Raw genomic sequence first — 19,918 nt, forward strand, 5'->3', positions numbered from 1 at the left:
TGTTTATTGGTGATTTACCTTCCAGCCTCAGATTCTGAAGTCAGCTAGGAACTGGTGGACTTCAGTGTCTATTTGCTGGAATAAGAATTTAGCCCCACAAGCATAAATACAAGCCCAGATCTCATGCGCCATTCCAAGCTCTTGTTACATCGTTGAGAGTATTTGCTTTGGAGGGTACTTTAGCTCAATTAATGTCTCTCAATATGTTTGAACAGCACAGACAGAAATGATCTCTACCTAGTTTATTTTTTTTTAAGGCCCTTAGGATGAACGAAGTACCCTGACTCCCATGAAAGCAGCTCTAAATACACAACATACGTAACATAACATACATAACAGCTGTTATACTATCTTACTTCCATATGCCCACACAGTTTTTTTCCTTGAGAGTAGTATCCAACTCTCTAGGAATTATTGGCACTTGAAAAGCATTATTTACAATGAAGGACTTTCCCAAGAGGACGAGGGAAGAAGGCTTAAAAGTTCTGCCTCTCAGGTAGAGCATTCAGGTCTACAGACAATTTCTGTGTTGCAGGAGTGCAGTAGCTCCAAAGGCAGTTATTCTGTGCCAAGGCTGGACTGTGCAGAGCAATCATGGAGAGGATACCAGTCAGAAGGTGACAAAGCAGCTGGCAGGTACAGAATGCAGTATACAATGAGGCACTGTGACGGTTTAGCCTGTGGTTTGACAGTATGAATGACTTCGGGCACTAAAGCATTTGCACTGTGTTTCTAAAATGGATGTGCATTTCAAGTCATTTAAGAACAGCTTATGTGGCCATCACATTATCTTTAAGACTATGGCCTAACCATTTTATTCATTCAGATCTCTGCTGTAAAGTATCCATCTTTTAGATACACACTTTCTACTCTGATTTATGCACAAACTATAGTATAAACACCTTTCCAATGTTGTGAGAGATCTTGCATTTTTTAAAAGGTAGGAGGTCCTTTGAAACTTGTGAGGAAAACATGATTTTCCTCGCTTTGCTTTACCATTGTGTACCTTGGTATGAATAAGAATATCGTATGTACGTATTTCTATATTCATTTAAAGTGGCGTGGGTTAAAAATTGAGAATTGCTTTCAGAGTCTTATGGATACAGTTACCAGAAAGGCACCTTTGCACAGATAAAACTTCCAGCATTGCATAAAAATGAACACCATGCTAGTTTGCAAAAGATTCAGCCTCCGCAGAGGACTTTGCTATGAAAGCTAGGAATCGAAATAGTATCTCTGACTGCAATAAGAAAATATTTTCTTTCTTTCTTACCTTCAGTAATCAAGAGACACGTTCCCTGAAACAATCTACACTGAAGATAGAAAGAGACCACAGTGCAGTGGATCCCAAAACAGTGGGAGAAGGAAAACCTCTGGGAGGAAGGGGTTCATATTGCTCAGTGCTTCAGGAAGGTGAACGCTAAGTTAAAGGATTTGGTGGTATTGGGCAAACAACACTTTCTAGCATGGCACAAGAAACAGTGCAGCGTCCAGGGGCTGGAATACTTAACCACAAATTTCACTGATTTTCTAATTGATTTTGAAAATTTTTACCTAAATACTTATATTCATTACACATTCAAACAATAGCAATCTCCCTTTGTATTCCTGACCCTTCTACAGAAAATAATCTTGGGAGTTGGGAGTTATTTACGCTATTTATAGGCCCCTTTTTCTTTTTACCTGTTTACCATGGTTTCACTTGAAAGTGGCGTTAGTGTTCCTACTTGGCTCCTGTCAGTGAGCAGCTGTGGGGTGACCCTCCTCGGGCCCTGGCCGAGGGCAGCGTGCCGGCCTGGCTGCCGAGGCTTTGCAAAGGCACCTGGAATGCCGGAATGGATGCTAAGTCATGTCTGTGGCAACTGTTTTGGTGGTCCTCTTTCCTTTCTGTTACAGAGAAAGATTTTACTTACAGTGACATTAAATCTCCTCCTTAGGGTCCCTGCCAGCAGAGCACGGGGAGCTGTGGCCTGACCATCACACCTCGAATCTGTTGTCACCTCCGATGAATCTTGCCGACGGCGAGACCAGCGCAGGGGACGACTCTGGAGAGAGCAGCGAGCAGGCCAGCTCCGACAGCCGGGTAACAGCAGCTGGCTTATACTAGTGGGGGGGGTGTTTGGTTTTTGGGGGTGTTTTTGGCTTTTAGTCCCCCATGTCAAAACTCATCACCTGCATGGCACTTCTCCAATAAACACGATGCTCTGCTCTGTTCCCAGTGGAGTGAAGTTGGCCAGCACTATGGAGGCTCCAGCACCTTCTCCTGTTTCAGCTTGGCCATGGCGGAGCAGTGTCTGAGGGGAGAAGAGCTGCGAGCTCGACACCAGGCAGCCCTCCTCAAGCTCCGCAAGAAAGCTCTCCGGGAGAAAGCCAGGGCTGAGCTGGCCTGGCTGGGCCACCAGAAACGGTGAGGGGGGACACGTGGGCAGGACACCACAGGCCTGCCCTGGTGGGGACAGGTCCCTCAGCAGAAGGTGGAGGTGCTCAGCAGGACAGGTTTTTTTCTTCCTTTCAGGGGAAGAGAGCAAATATAAAATCCTTCTCTTACAGAGTGAGTGCAGGTAAAGCAGAAAGAGAGGATTCTGCACAGTTTTATTCTCTCCAGAGCATAGCTGAGGTCCCTGCTGCAGCCTCCCTCAGGTGTGGTGTGAGCCCAGCGGGCTGGGCTGAAGCGCTGTCAGGGATGGCGTGAGCGTCCCTCGTGTGAGGCCTCCCTCAGCGTGGCCTGGGCTGGGGCACCATGAGGGATGGCATGAGGCGTCCCTCGTGTGAGGCGTCTCTCACCAGTCGGTGAGGTGTCCCGAGTGCTTGGAGAAGCCCAGCTGCCTTGGGAGAGGTCCAGGTGATCTGGCTGCATGGTGGTGAGATGTTCTCCAAGTCTAGCAGAACTTTCTGCAGAGCCTTCTGTAGCTACTGCTGCTTTTACAGCTGCTTTGAGGGGAGCTTTGCTCCTATCCCCAGCATCGCTTTCTGAAGGGCATCAAACTCATGGCATTTAATTCTCTGATTGTGATCCCCATCCTTCTCTGGTCTCCAGCTGTCTGGAACACCTGCAAGACAGTAAGGGACCCTCTGTCATGGCCGCAAAGCAGCGCAAAATCCTGACGGAGCTGAAACGGGAGCAGGTAATACTGCAGCAAGAGGAGCTGGATTTCATCTCCGAAGCAGTGGGAGGGTGCTGCACGGGGAGGTGCCAGGAGCTGCTGGAGCAAGTGGGTTTGTCTTCTAAAAAAAGTTGCTGGTGTCATTTCATATGCATTATTCTGCTTTTGCTTCCTACATTCAGCGACGTGGTTTTTGTGCCAAAGTCAGCAGTCTGTAAATCTTAAAGAAAAGAAAACACCTTTTCTTTTTTTTTCCTGCTACTCCACTGTTATTGTGGATTTGTCTGTTTGTGCCATAACAAACAGGTCACATAATGTAGGTTTCCACTGATTTATGCAGATTTATGCTTCTGATGTTGAAATACACTAAATTAACCTGACAGCTAATTTTGTAGTCTCAGTTCTCCTGCTACGGAGAGGAATGCTGGGCTCATAATTACACTTGGTAATCAGAAAATTTCTGTCCTACTCCTTATGTAGTACAAGCCTCTACTTTACTTCAAGGAATTCCTATACAAACAGAGTGCAAACCACAAGCATCCTGTAGTTTTGATTGACGTGAAGATAATATGTTTCCAAAGGTCTCACTTCTCAGGCAGTGAAATACCCCCTTACCTGTTCTTAGATTTCACAGGTAACCCCCAGTCAGCACTAGTGAAAAATAAAACAGCAAAAATTTTTTACAAAGAAGCAACAAAACCTGCATATTGAATTTTCAGGATATTTTGAGTAGTGTTGCCTTCTGTTAAGAAATACTGTACACATCTTTGAGTAGGTCTCTTTTTCTGTATCTTAGCTCTCATATGCTCCTTTCTTTTTCTGCCTTTGTGCAGGCAGAAATCCAGCACCTGCAAAACATCTATAGGGCAGCCCATCAAGAAAGAAAGCTTTTATTACAGCAGCAAAGAGAAATCTTAATGATGCGGCATTCAACAGCACAACTCCAGGAAAAGCTGCATAATTTGTCTGGAAAGCACGAGATTAAGTCACAGTCACTAGATTTCTTGGTGGGTCTTTTGAGTGGATAACACCTGAAGTCAGAGCTGACACTACAGCTGAGGAACCCAGGTGAAACCTTATGTATTACCCTTTCCTTTTAGCTTACAAGGAGCCCAGCAACTGAAGAAGCAATACAGCTGAAGATAATGAGACTTCTTTCTAGCCCCAAGTCATACTCCTCTTCAGCAGAGTCTACAGCCTGCCCAGAAAGGCCTGATCCGTCAGGGAATAGAGAGAGTTGTGTCCAGCTAAAGAATAAACAAAGCAAGAAATATGAGGGGTAAGTACAAACCCTTTCCACAGTAATAAATGAAGAACTAATGTGGTGGAGAAGATGGAAGCAGTTATGTCCTAGATAATTGTGTGAGCTTTAAATGCTCCCAAGAGGGAATTTTATACTAAGTTTTGAAAACCTCTGTGTTCAAGCAGTTGAGGCATCAAGATCACTGCTGATCATTCTGACCAATACTGCCTCACTGTTCATTTGTGCCCTCCATATGTCCAACCTACTATCTTGTGTCTGAAATGGTAAGCTTCTTAGGGTGGGGACCAGCTTATTGCAAGGTATGTGAACAGCATCAAGTAAATTAAGGTGTCTGGATGCATAGCTGGAGATCCTTTCCATACCACTTACTAAATTCTTCACGCAGAATACATTCATCACTACAATATGACAATAAGAAACAGTGTATTTATTTCAGGTTTTTCCATTCCTTAAAAAGAAGTACCCTTCTGTGCAGGGGGAAAAAGTGTTTTAAGTGATATATTGAATTTTACCAGAAAGTTGTCTGAGTCAGTATTTACACCAGCTGTACTCTTTATCAGGGACTTGTTTGTTTTTCTGATGTTAAAATTAAAAAAATATAAAAATATTAAAAAAAAACACAAAAAAAAACAAACCAACAAACTCCTGGTGATTACGAGGAGCTACATTATGATCTCAGTACTTCTCTGTCACAAATATTAACTCCTTCAGTAGGGCAGGCTAAATCTGAGCTGTAATCCTGAAATTTAGAGAGTCTGTTATATGTATGATCTGTCTATGTCTATATACATATACATGTAATCATGTAGTACTGTGATTTGGATTTATCATTAGAAGCTGGACAAGTCTGTTTCGTGCTGAAAAAAGCAATATTTTTCTGCCATCATAAGCTTATTGCATGTGGAAGGGGCTGCACTGGATAACAAACTATTTAATCCTGTGTGCTAAAGGTGGAGTAATATTTGCTCCCCAGGCAGTTGTGCTTTCACTAGAACGGCTCCTTGCTCTTGCATTCAGTGTCACAATCCTCTGTGCTTTAAGAAAGCCTATCCTTGCAGGCTTTACACATTAATTGTGAACTGCGTTTTTGTGCAGGCAGGTAAACATCTTTCACTATGATTATCGGCACTATAAAATGTTAAGCAGTGCTATTGAATTCTGTGGGACTGGGGCGTGTTGCTGCAATGTTAGGAATAAATGTAGCTCTGACATCAAGCCTAGGTGAGTTAACTTGAATAGCATTGATAACCAGGATATTTTTTTAATGATGCCACACAGCTGCTAATGATAGTTCACATTTTCATGGTGGCTTTTAACTACAAACGCAAAACACTTTACAACTATAGATTAATTAGGTTTCAAAATACCCGTGTGGAATGAGTAGAAATGTATTGATTTAATTGGTGAAATTCACATCCCCTGGCTCTAAGCCTATGTATCACTTAACCCCTGGGAGCAGGTGTGTGTTTCACTTAAGATTTAACCACAGAAGGCTTTTGTACTACAAGGGGCTTAATTGTATGCTTAAACCGAAGTGTAGAGGTGTCATGCAAAATGCCCACAGTCAGAGGTAATTCAGGAGCTCAGTCAGACTGTTTTGAGCAAGCACTTGGCCTCCTGTTCCCCAGGTGCTGTGTCCCCAGCATCCCTGTCAGCTCCCCAGTGAGCTGTGCAGATGAAGACCCAGCAGTATCCACACTGCTGAAAGCAGATCAGATCAGCAAAAACTAGTTTGTTTCAGGAAAAAATACCAGATGCAGTTAAAGACAAATATATATATATATGAATTAAAAAAAAAAAACAAACCCTTTTCATTCAGTGTTACCCAGACCTTTAGCAGACTGTGTCAGATTTGTGCATTTACTTAAGTCCCCACAGGGAAAGGCTTTCAAATAAATCCCTGCATGGAACTGATCTATAATTCATGGTGTTATTGATTACAAGTCACAGAAATCTTTAAAAGGTTTCTTGGCTACGCTTTCACTTCTTATTACTGACAAGCCTGCTCATAGGAGAACAGTGAATATTGGCAACAGTCTAGAGCAGACAGGGGCTGGTGGAACTTGCAATGCACCCACACTCTGGCTGCTGCGTGATTGTGTATAGATCTCTTTCCTATGTAAGAGTGCAGAGTGGTAATTATGCTATCTATCCACCAGTGCAGGTTTGTTCATATTTTATTAACTCTCTTCATGATCAGTATAAGCAGTGCTGTAAGGGGATGAAAAGGGTTGGGAAATCATTTTAACAATGAAAGCAAACTGAAATAATAAATTGCCAACATGCAGAAAAAGCTGATGTTTTGAGGTTTTGTTAATGGATATTAAATACTAAAACAAGGTGGCCTCTTCAGTGGTGATTTCTTCAGTCTCCTCCTATTCTTGTCAATGAAAATTAGAAACCTGACTATATAAAGCACACTATCGAGTGAAAGGGAGGGGAACTGGGAAATAAACACACTATTCAGGGTGCTTCTGGCTTTACTAATTTGCTGGTTTATAAACATATGTGCATGTGAGCACTCTACAGGTACTATCAAGCACTACTAGAAGGATTTAATTCATACATTTATTGACTTCATATAGATTTGTCATGATTAACTTGAGAACATGAAAACAACTGCAATCAGTAATTCTTTGTCTAACTGTTTACAGCTTTTCTACTGAGAACAAGAAAACACTGGTACAATACCAGAAAGAGGCAGAGTCTTCAAAACTGGCAGAGGAGTCCCCAGGTTTGGAGCAGTCTTCTGGTGTGCAAGGTCCTGATGCGCCTGAAATGGTGGCCAAGAGAGCATGTGGTGCTACTAATCAAACCCCGGGCTCGGTCTTTATGATTGAAGATTGCAAAAGCACAGGTATCCAATAAAGAAGGTTTCTGTCACAAACCATGTTTGCAACTGCTTAGTCAGACTGAATGACTCGGGGCAAAAATTGAAGTCCCAGCTGTTCTTTGGAGAAGACAATCTTTCAGAGAGGAACATTGAGCTAATTAGCCTATGAGAGAGAACCTGTGATGTCGATCTGTTCCTTGGCTACCTCCAGCGTGGGTTTTGGTAACAGGATTTATTCAGGATTAGCAAGAAGAAGGTGTAACAAGGGTGTAAGTTGTTTTGTTGAGGTAGCAGCCACGCATAATGAAGAAAGAGACGAAGAGCGTAGAAATTTCTGGAAGTGGGCTTTACAGTTGCTACCATGTAACTGGATGATGGGTAAGGTGATTGGTCCTTTCAGCTTCTGTTGGTGTGACAGAGAACACGTAGCGCAAAACTAAATTACTCAGACTATAAATATCTTTAAGCCTTTATGACTGAGCTAAACAAAAAGCTATAGTCAAATTATTCATGGAAAAAAAAAATGCAGCATTGGAAACATTGTAACTTAGTTTTGTACCTTTCAGAGAGTGACGCTCAGGATTGTGTTTCATCACCTCTAGAGCACCCAAATTCAGCTCGAATGGATGAATTCATATCCACACCCATTACAAGAGAAGGCAGAAAGCATGCATTTCTGGTAAGGATCACCCCTGGGATTCCATTTCTGTCTGAAGAAATGGTGCCCTGGGTTACATTTGCCTTAAGATAGGAGCAGCACAAGACTCATTTGGTGGTTATGAACATCAAGTAAAAATTTGTCATGCATGTTGATTCTGTGCACTTCAGCTAAGACTAAATGTTGTAATGGGTTGATTTACCACAACCTTCCTGCCCCTTCCACTTTCTCTATGTTGTTAACTGATGACACTGTGTTTAAGCCATCTCCTGTGGGTAAGAGCTGTGCTGCTCCAGGAGAAACTAAGCCTGTCCCTGGAGCAGTAAACTCCTATTTGCCTATAGCTCTTGCAGAGACTAGTCCTTTCCTGTTTCCTACATCAGTGACACAGCCCCAGTGTGGGTATATATGCACAGGAGTCCATATGCACTTAGATATCTTAGTGCGAACATGTAGATTTAATCTCTGATCTCTTACCTATTCTTTCTGCCAGCAAAGTCCTTCTCCGTTAAGATGTTAACTCTGTCTCTTAAATATTTACATTTTAGGAATCTGTGCTGGAGGAAAAGGCACTTATTTCAAACCCACAGATGGATCCTAGAGACAATGGAGATATTAATCCATGTGACAGCAAGTTCACAGTGAAAGGCTTGGGGATGCTTTCTACTTTATGTAACTTATGCCTGGTTCAGGCAGAAAACACTTTTCAAGGAACTGGTAAATCATATTTAATGCTATTATGTCCAATCTGTTTCAACCACTTCAATCAAACTTTAATCCACACTGAAAGAGAGACAATCTTCTCGTTTATTTCCTAAGTGTCTTGCTTGCTATACCCAATATATAAATCACTGCTAGGCAAGATGGTGGAGATCTCTCAAAGGTTCATTATGAGATACGATTATACTGCTTCCTCAGAACAAAATCATAACTTATTCTGATTGTGCCATTAACAATTTACTCTCTTTTGAGGCATTTTTTAAAATAATTTAAGGGTGTTCTTCTTAAAAGAACATAGATCAGTTCAAGATAGACTTCGACAGGACACGGTGGAGTTATTTTTGTTTCCAAGTTTTATCTTCAGTTCATATTTCTTACGCTCAGTAGGATGTATAAAAAATAAACCTGGCTGTTTATATATGAGTCAGTTATATCACTTATATAGTTCTGGGTATGCATAATCTCTGTATTATAAATATTTACATATTGTGGCAATATTTTGTTTTTGTGTTATTCTTCTAATGAACTATCTTTCTGCATTTACTCCTAGATACCATAGCGAGGGAGACTATAGCTTTGTGTAATTAAGACTTAAAAACAGCGGTCTTGATGTTAGAAGTTTGGCATAGGCTGCACATTAACTAGAGTCTCAAGTTTAGCTTTGAGCATGTGGATGTCAAATTGACTGAAATAAATCCTATCCCTCAGGCAAAGAGAAATTTTTCCATGGACTTCAGTGGACCACAATTTCACCGTTAGTGTTTTGACTTCGCTTTTATATCTGGCAAGAAGTCTTGTGCTGTTTCATCACCTAGAGTGTCAGTGCATAGGCACTGCCGTAAACTCTAGTAGCAAGCCTTAGATCCTTGTAGTCATGGCTACTCTGTGCGACTGAGATGAAGAACCCTGTATTTGCCTTCTGTGCTGAATAAACTGTGTGTTTCAGGTGATGCAACATCATCCTTAGAAGATCTAGAGAAAGAGTCTCTGACAGTGGAGAAAGCACACAAGGAGCAGAGAATTCACAAAATTCCAAGAGAAGAGCAAGACTGCTGCAGTCCACTACAGGCATGTGGCAAGCTTACAATTTATCTTAACTGGGTGTTTCTCACATAAATTCTTCAACAGAGGAAGTCTTCAGTATCGGCTGTCATAGAGATACTGTGCTTGGAACTCAGCTTGCAGGCAGAGAAGCTGAAGTTGTATTGAGGTTTTGCTGTACCATGTTAAAATACTGCCCTGAAACCTGGGGGAAGTCCGGTAGCAATTCACTGATATATTCTTTAGGTTTCCTGGGTATTCAGTGATTCTGAATCACACTCTCTGCAGGCTGGGAAAAAGAAGAAAGATCTTTCTTCTGATGATGAAGGTGGGGAAAGGAGATCAACACTGACTTCAGATGAAGCTACATTAGTGAAAACCCAGTTAAGAAAAGAAAGGTCATCAGAAGAACAGAGGTACTGTATCTGTCAAGGTCAAAACCTTCAATCCTACCTTCAGATTCTTTACTGACGTGTTGAACCTTGCCTTGCTTGATCTATGCCCATGGTTGTGGTTCTCTTGTGGGAAGAGGAGGTAGACTTGAATGATGTTAGCCTGGGATTTTTTTGCCTTGTACAGCGTAACAAAAAACAAACATACAAACAAAACCAACAACAAAGAAAACCCCATCACAACAACAATCCCCCCCTCAAAAAAAAAAAATCACCAAACAAAAAAACCTCCTTTTATAAAATAGTTTGCCATAATACTTGTCACACTCATCAAACACTGTCTGCCAAGTTTTCTTATGTGATCTAATTCTCTGGAGTTGGTTGAAGGGGTGTTCAATGCAGTTTAGGGGGGGGTGGGTAGAAATTGTCTTCACAAGGCTTTGGGCTAGACAGAAAGCATCTGAACAGTTGAAACACTTCACATTATGCTGTCTGTAGGTAGCTAATATGCCCAAAGAAATTTAATGTTCTAATTAACATTCTTGAATGGTAGTGCATACCATATACTTCATAAGTTCAGTTTAATCCAACTATAATGTTGTATTTTCAGAATTAGCACAGACTCCGAGAGAAAATCAGAAATCATCCAGATGGATGAAAAAGCACCTTCTGAAATCCCTTTGTCAGAAGGTAAGAAACACCTTTTCCCAACAGGGTTTTTGTAGTTATTTAACATACAGTCCGAGTAATGGCTATTCCTGGAGTTTGTCCATAGAGGATAATAGCTTACTACTTCTACCAGGTACAAAAGCTACTTATTGGGCTGAAATAATACATACCTTAATGAAAATCCCACATTCAAACTCTTATGGTCAGCTACATTGGACGCTGTTGTATTTGGTCATTTGCTACATCACTGAGTTCCTCATCATTATTTGATAAATCTGATTTTTTTTTTTTGGTACAGTGATATTAGAAATAGTCCTAATCTTGACTGTGTATTTAATGCTACTGTCTTCTGAATGCAGTTTACAGCTGAGGATTATGGGATTTGAATCCTAAGTTACCTGCCAGCAACCTCTTCTAGAAAATATTTTTTTCTGAAATGATGACTTTTAAAAATTTCTTTTAAATGTTCCAGCTAAAGGAATGGAAGTGCCTGCCCCTTATGAGATTCATCAGCTGGATAGTAGTCAGTGTTTGAAGCATTTGGACCATATTTCTCATGAAGCTTCTGATGAAGAACTAAATTTAAAAGAATTTTCCAAAGGATTAGTTTCCACTGAATCATCGTCCAAGTCAAGCAACTTCTCTCTGAGATGTGGAAGTGCCAAATCGGATTCTTCACTCCTAGAATTTCAGAAAGCATCTGCAGCTTGGATTGACATCTCGGATGGCTCCACGTCAGACTCTGAATTAGAGCTGAAAAATGGAGAGGACACAGATGTCAGTATCCCAGAAGAGTTTGTCTCTGCCAATGGTGATGCATTTCTGAATGTCTCAAAAGAGATGCTAATAGCAGTAAGTAATGGAAAGGAAACGTCACCTAGTGACAAACACCATGAACACACAGTGCCTGAAGATGACATTACTGAGACTTCATCACACTCCCAGAAATATCCTGGAGATGTTTCAGATCATGGCTGCACTGAGAATTTGCTTTCTTGCATTCCATCAGACAAAGCAATTGTCTCCAAAACAAAGTCAGCAGATTCCTCCCAATCTGATAATGTTGCCAAAGGAATGAATGAGCCACATCTGGATGCCTCAGAAAACGACAGTAGAAACAAAACTTGTTCTCAGGAGATCACAAAACAGGGTAAAGATGCAGTTGCCAGATCGTCACGCAGTGATGATATTTATTCACCTAAGATTTATGGACAGCAGAAACCTAGTTCTACAATTAGCAGAGCAAAAAACGATGGTGGAATTAACAGTTTATTTGTGGATCAAAATAGAGACCTAATGGGGTTTCAGCTGACAGGTTCTTTGAAACATCTAAATTTGGTTACTGACCAGCTTAGGAACACTGTGTCTTTTCCACCTGACAAAGTTATTACAAATAACAGATCATTAGCATGTCTATCCTCAAGAAACTTCCCAGTTTCAGGAGGCGAAAATAATCATGAACAGCTTTTGAATGAGAGACGCGCATCCAGCAAGCTCAGTAAGATTGCATCTCCATTCACATCCACGCCAGGAATTTCTGAGGAAGTCCATATAGAAACCAATTCATTTGAGTCTTTGCAAAGGATGGCCACAGGAAATCAAAACAACTCAACAGCTGAAAGGCAAGCCATAAAGGATGCAAGAAGGGGACTGTTTTCTTCTGTCTGCTCAAAAAAGCAATTGTTTCAAGCTGAGAACTGCTCTTCCAAAGATGAAGATGATACAACTTTTATTAACGATGAGGTTTTCCTTCCAGCTGATGAGGCTACCTTGTCAGAAATACTGTCTCCTGTTGATGAAGTATTATCCTATGGAAGTGCTGACTTGCCATCCTCTAATAAAAAGGATTTGTCATTTCCAAGTGAAGACCTTCCTCCTCCCCCTTTAGGTGCAGATGCAATGAAAAATGATGATTCTACCTTCAGTAGGGATGATTTCCCATCTCCACCGGAACAAATGACAGTCTCAGAGACTAGACAGTGTATGGATGAAGATATATCACTGAAAATGGATTCATTGCCCCCATTACCTGATAACGCTGTGCCTGAAGAATTTCCCTTGCTCAATCGAGACACAACTGATGCTTTTTCAACCCGGGATGGTAGTCTCTCAGAACAGTTTTTAGTTAAAGATAATTCCACTGCAAATGAGGGCTTATTAAAATACCAACAAGGAGAACATGAGACACCTTTGCAGCATTTGGAGTTTCTGCCTGTGTCAAAGGCTGTTTCTTCTGGTCAGGCCAGTGAAAGTCCTGACTTCACAAAGAATCAATGCAAACCATACTTCACACTGCCCAAAGTTGAGGAGGACAGCGATGACCCATTATTATCATTTGAAATTGGGGACAGAGTGTTAGTAAAGCAGACCCAACCTGGAACCCTAATGTTCAAAGGACGGACTTATTTTGATAGCGGCCATTGGGCTGGTGTTGCACTTGACAAAGCTGAAGGTGATAACACTGGAACTTACAAAGGGGTGAAGTATTTTGAGTGTGCTCAGCACTGTGGTATCTTTGTCAGACCTGATGAGATTTCACACCTGTTGGAGACTAACGAAAATGGCTCCAATTACACTGGGGACAAAGAGTCTGACTCCCATGATGATGAAACCCTCAAAGGAGACTGCAAATATTCTGAAGATGGTAAGCAGAGACCAGGGTTTGCAGAGGAGAAAGCAGTAGACACAAACAATGCAGGAGGATCAGAAAACCAGTCTAGGTTACACACTGCCTTGCTCTCTGCAAAAGGGCAAAAGTTTCTACATTCTGACCAGTGTAAGTGTAATGAATTCCTCTGTCAAAATAACTTCACATGCTTGGCATCAGATAAAGAAAACACAGAACTGACACAAATAAAACAAAGGATACTTGCAAGCGTGCTTCCAATAAAAAGTGAGACCGGTAACACAGATGAGGTAAATGCAAGCAAAAATATTTGTTGCTTGGTGGAAGATCAGAAAAGAAATAAACTTGCTGATGATATTGCAAGTGAGCTTGGCAAAAAACTTCTGTTTGACACTTTAATTGCATTTTCTGGAACAGCTCAACACAAATACAAAAGTGCCTTTGAAACAGACGTGATGAATTATGGCAAAGGCCTAAGACAAGGCAATTGGAATCTGTTTCTCCTTAAAGAAAATTCAGTTGCTATCTTATCTGAACAATCAGCAGAGGTTTCTGATGTTTCACTGTGTGACTTCAATACACTTAGCATTCGTGGTTGTCACACAGTAGCAGAAAGAATTGTAACTAAATTTGTAGATGACGCAGTTAAAGAATACAAGAAGATAAAAAGAAAACATGAATCAAAAGCAGACCAGATATTTCATTCATCTTCAGAGACTTCTCCAACCACTTTGCCAGTAAGTACAATCAGAAAGCTTTTGTCTACTTAGGTGTTAGACCTGAAATTGAGTCTACACAGGCAAGCTCCTGTGTTGCCTGGTTGTTTTTATCATCCATAAAAATCACAGGTCAACATCTGGAATCAGATTGCTCATTTTATCTGACCCATTCTGTATCATTACTCTGCAGCCAGTGGATAGCATGTGTATGGGGGGACAAGGATGAGCCCAGCACGGGGATGATGACTGCAGCTAGTCCAAACAAAGCAAGTGAAACTTCTTTGTTGGAATTTCAGTTATCGAAAACTGATAAATCTGTGCAGACTTCGATCTTGATTGATTTCAGAGCAAACCTGGACACCTGTCAGCTCCTCTGCCTGACTCTCTTGCAGCCCCTGGTTGCAAGACCTTCAGCTTTCTAATTCTGCATTAGCTCTGCAGGCAACATCTAGCAAAGTCAAGGCTCTCAGAGCTGCCAGATTCTCACTTTTTGTGGGGCTCCCTGGGAGACTGGAATCCCAAATTAAATGGAAGCTTTTGATGCCTGCTGCTTCCAGTCCCATGGTGTCTAACTTGTACTTCCTGATGGAGTATTTAAGAAGCAATATCACAGAGTTGTTTTGGTTTTTTTTTTTTTTTAAAGTTTTGCTTTGGCGGAGTGGGGAGAGTAGTCCCAATTCAGAACAAAAATGTTTCAAAATGTGGATAATTTCAACAACTCCAAATTTGGAATTCTTTCTAATTCTGAATTCTGCCAAATACAGTTAAAACAGGTATTTTTCTTAATGACACATTGGTGAGCCTTTCTTTGAGCCTATGAGTAAGAAGATGGTTTTAAGTGTAACCTGAAACAGTTGCTAATAATTGCAATACCTCTAAAAATTTTAGAAAAATATGGAGTATGTCACCTGGCTTTTCTTTTTCTCTCTACTAAAGCTCCTTACGAAAATCCTTGATGCTGGTGTTTTTGGAAGCTCTGAAGACTTTGATCAGCCTGATTCTGACCAACGCATGCTTGTGAGACAAACACAAAAGCAATACTTGTACAAATTCGATCAGTGGCGCTCGGCTCCTTGGAAGAAAACTGTGGAAGTTCCTCTTGTGATACCACATTACAGTTCATATGTTAAGAAATTGTCTGCATATGCTGTAGAAGAATTATGGACCCCAGAAAACATATATTCAAATTTCAGGAGAATCAGTATGCCAAAGCACTTTGAATGTAATGAGCTCCCAGGGAATGATTTGGAAACAGAAAGCAAGAGGATGTATGATCAGGTATTTTTAAAGCACTAACTGTTATTAAACTTTTCTAGCTTTCTGTAGACTGACTTGTATTAGCTGGTACTTCATATTATTCTAGCTGCTAACATTAAATACAGCTAAAGGAACACTGAAAGAGGTATTGTGAAATATTGCTTGTGGTAATCTACTGCAAAACAATTCTACTAGAATAGATGTCCTTGCTGTAATGCAAGCCTGTTGCTAGAGCTCTTCAGTCATAAGACCCTGGACACCTAGCCCAGTGTCTGGTTCGGGTCTGTTCAGAAAAAGCTAAGATTCTCAGAAAGCTGCAATCTAAGCATTCTAAGTCTCCTGCCTTGGATGTCCTGCTGAGTTTGGAGAGATCTTCATGTTCTTCAACATCCTGAAACTATTGAGTTTTGTGGACCTCTGTCTACACAAAGAGGTTACAAGAGGCCCTGATGGGACCCTTTATATAAGCCATCCATGCTTGGTGAGTGTTCACGTGTTACTGTCCAGTATCTTCTGCTGTACAGGCTTACATGCTCTTTAGCTAACGGTCCACATGACATCAGCTAACCTTGCACTGAGACGCAAACCTTTACTGTCACCAGCCTAACATCCTCCAGAAGCACTAAGAAAACTTTTGAAAGGGCATCAGTGAGAAATTCAGTTTATATTGGTACTGTGTTTTTGTTGTTACAGGTTATATTTGATTTGACCCATGAGTTGCTCTGTGCAAAATATCAAGTAAGTGCAAATTCAAATACATTTCCATGGCTGAAAGAAAATTTGGGATCTCACTGTTCCAGGCATTCTTGCAGAACAGATGCCAATGAGGTCAAGGTATGTTCTGAAAACAGAAAGTGTACAATAACAAGAGTCGGTGAACAGAGCAGATACTACAATAGCAAAAAGAGAACAATGTGAAATTTGGGAGGATTATGGCAGTGTAACTGAGGTGATCAGAAAACAGCATTGCTCTGAAATGCTTGAGTTAATATAAACTGAGCTAATTAGTCTAAATATTCCAAGTGTATGGAGTTCTATATGGAATGGCAATTAGGCTTCTAAATCTCCCTGGTTATGACTATCTTGAGTGTAACCTCTAAAGTAATCTTATGTTTAAAATGTGTTGGCTGGCCAGTGTGGATCAGCTACTTCTAGATCAGCTCCCTGCACTTTGGGATGTTTCTAGATCTAAAGCTGGATGTCCACACTGGTACCAGTCACTCGTTTGCAACCTTCACAGTGACAGAATTCCTGTGAGAACAATTCTTTTCAGCCTTTTTTTGGTTTGTAGACATTTGTTCAGGGTGAAATCATGAAAATAATGAACCTGGAAAAGAATGACTTAGAAATGAAAAGAAGATTCCTTAATATGACCAAGTACAGAAACTGTAAGAGAGACAAAGTGGACCTTATTCTGGTAAGCAAACTTCCAAATAGAGATTTCTTTATTTTCTCTAGGTTTAAACTAGAAATTCTCATGTTTTTGTAAGAATTGTATTTACTTAAAATAACTTCAGGACTTCAAGGTATTGCCTTCCTTTTCAGTACACTTGCAATAATAAGTACTTCCAGTTCTTGTCAGTGGTTGGAATTAAACTAACAACATGTGTAAATTTGTTGGATTAGGTACAGTGTCTTAGTACCTTTCAGAACTGACTGTGCTCTTTTTCTTGAAGTAAACATTTACATCTATATTATTTTAGATTCAGGAGCTCTGCAAAGAAGAATCTCAGTGGACTTCCTATGACGATGATGAGTTAACTGTGAAGATGAGAATGGCTGAAGACATATTTGATAGCTTGATCCTTGATACGATCAGCGTTCTTAATAAGATTTATCTAAGAAAAGCCTGTGATTTCCCTAAAAGGCCCTAATGGAGGAATTTTAATCTCCGATTTTTTTTTAGGTAAGAAATGCCCGGTTTAAGAATTTTAATTCTGAACTTGTACCCAATATCAGTGTGGCCTTGGCCTAATTTATATGTTCATGTTTACAAGGAAAGGATGCAAGCAGAGACTTAAGCAGATAAAAAAACATATTGCACAAAATATTCTCCTTGTGTTTTGGGAGTGTTCATTAAGATCAATGTTGTTCTTAGACTGATGTCACACAGAATCCAAAGGGTGGAAATATTCTTCTTGTCTGTTTGTTTTTTTTGGTCAAGATAGCACTTTATTCGCTTATATGTTTTAAGAGCACAACATGTTTTAAAATTTTATGTAAGTCTATGATTATGCAAACTGCATTCAAAATCAATTTCTGTGAATTATCTTATTCTTTGTTATCATGTTCAGGTTGTAAATGATGACAGGTGAATCATTTTGAAAGTAATGTTCAGAAAATCATAGGTGGCTGCCTTTATGTAAAGGTGCAGATGGAATTAAATCTAGAAACTGAATTGCTGTGCATTTCTGTAGTTTGGAGTAAGTTCCTCCAACTGGAACAAGTCTAAAACTTCTCCTGATGGGTACAGCAGAGTTACACAGGTGACAGTGCACCATTTTTTATACACCGTGGAACTGGTTAAAAGTAGGCTGGAGATGGCTTCAGAGATGTGACATTCAGTTTTAATGTCTATAACTTTATGTAAATGAGAGAAATACTGATGTAATGCACTTTAAATGGAATGCTTTGCTATTAGTAACTACAATTTCTGAGAATTAAATAGTGCATATGATCAGGCTATTTATCATGCAACTCACATGAGCCCTTTGAATTCTTACAGTATCTAAAGATAGGGTGCTGAGGATGTAATTTAATTGGCAAAACAGAAGAAATCAATAATCCTATTTTGTATTGGCAACACTGGAAAAAATCAAGATTTTAACTAGGAAATACAAACATTCCCTGGGCATGCTAATTGTTCACTATGTATACTGCTGTGGTCCCACCTACTGTGCATTAAGAGAAGGCCAATGAGAAAGTTCTATTATTGTTTGTTTTTAAAGAAATACTATGCAAATATTTCTTACTGGAATTCAGAAACTGTTCATTATTGAATGTAAGTAGATCTGATTTATTCAAATCCCATTCATTCAGGATATCTTTAAAATAAAATAAGCAGGACATACAAACTGTATGCAAACATATTTAAAATCACATTATTTACAGTCTGATTTCTGTGGGAAAAATAGAAATATATTTTATGTTTCTGTTTTTAAATACTGATGGCTTAACTGTTTTCCTACTGAATTGTTTTCTGAATAAACAAAAATAAACCCTCTGTATCTCATTTTTATTTATTTCTACTGCAATTCCAAGTGATTTCAGGCTACATGCTGTACACTTCTACTCTCATTAGCAAATGGGAGTAGTTTTGTTTTGAAGATTGCTCCTGGGGATGTTAAAAAGCCCTGTCCTGCTAGTTGCCATATGAACAGAAATTAAAAGGCAACTTCTGCCCCAAGAACATTAACTGTTCATCTTATTCTGTAAATTATTTTCAAGTCCCTTGTGGTACATTTTCTTAAGTCTCCAACTTTTGTCCTCATTGATTAATTAATTCAGATAATTTATTTGTTCTAAGATTAATGTTTTCTTGTTGTCAGTTTACAGTAGAATTTAACTCAATTTTTTTTCTCCTGGGCTTAGAGACAAATTGTTGGATACAATGACAAATCTATATATTGAAGCACTACACTTTCCCAGTCTACTGTCACTATGGTTTTGCAGCAGCAGCTAAAAACATCACTTCTATACGTGAATGAATAGCTGAAGGACTCATTTTATTTCGGACGGGTGCCTTATGTTACGCTGTGTTACACTTGAGGAAGATAACCGTTATATTTGCAGTTAGGTTTGTGAGTGAAGCCTGAACTCCTGCAAGATGCTATGTACAGAAGGACACCACTATAAAGTAACTACTGCTGATGAGAATAGAAAGTGTATACATAGAACATGTCAGACATGTTTAATATCCCCCACTATTCTGTGCTCAAAACCTTAGATTCTGGCACCCAGATATATTGACCTCTTCAGTCAGTGGCAAGTCTTCAATATCAAGATTACTCTCCTTCAAGGTCTAATATTTTGTTTGCCTTGGTTTTGATCAATATTAACCTTCTGGGTCAATAAATCTTGATACTAGCCTCAAGAGGAGTCATTATCTTTCATAGAAAATGATTATTTCTCAGTTAAACCCTACATTTAATTTTCCTGTAATCCATCTTTCACATCTTCACGTTTAACAATATTTCTGAATAAAATTCACTCTAAAATAACTTAGGCACTGCAGATTTTAAAATCCTAATTAGCAGCTACCACAAGATTTTTCAATTTTTTGAGGGGTTGGACCCCGCTATTGTACCCACTGAATTTTGTTGGTTACAATACCAGGGAAAACAGAGACTGAAAACCCCCCAAGTGGGATGGGATACAGGCGAACACCTCACTTCTACCTGAGGATACAGGTGCAAAAGAGACGTGACAGAACCATGTCAGATACTAACGATCAAGAAAAGACCAAGGTGGCAGAATCTGTTACTCAGTTCTCAGAGAAGAGGATTTTTACTGTCTGTAAGATTCCCACCCTTGTACTGTCTGTGAATTACTGGCCAGAAACGATGACAGACTAGATCCTAACCTCTGAATTTGCACTGGTAGGCCTGAAGTAAGAATTTGGACCCATTTGTTTCC

At 40.0% G+C, this 19,918-nt stretch overlaps 1 protein-coding gene across 1 annotated transcript; it reads left to right on the forward strand.

Moving 5' to 3' along the window:
• The first annotated feature begins 13,593 nt into the window (after positions 1-13,593).
• Positions 13,594-18,401, forward strand: LOC142363645 (centrosome-associated protein 350-like). The gene is made up of 5 exons (XM_075439596.1): positions 13,594-14,044; positions 14,963-15,304; positions 15,977-16,117; positions 16,575-16,700; positions 16,987-18,401. The coding sequence occupies exons 1-5, from the start codon at positions 13,763-13,765 to the stop codon at positions 17,155-17,157; spliced, it is 1,062 nt and encodes a 353-aa protein (XP_075295711.1). The 5' UTR covers positions 13,594-13,762; the 3' UTR covers positions 17,158-18,401.
• The last annotated feature ends 1,517 nt before the right edge of the window (positions 18,402-19,918 follow it).

This window comes from Opisthocomus hoazin, chromosome 19 (assembly GCF_030867145.1).
Source record: "Opisthocomus hoazin isolate bOpiHoa1 chromosome 19, bOpiHoa1.hap1, whole genome shotgun sequence".
NCBI lineage: Eukaryota > Metazoa > Chordata > Aves > Opisthocomiformes > Opisthocomidae > Opisthocomus > Opisthocomus hoazin.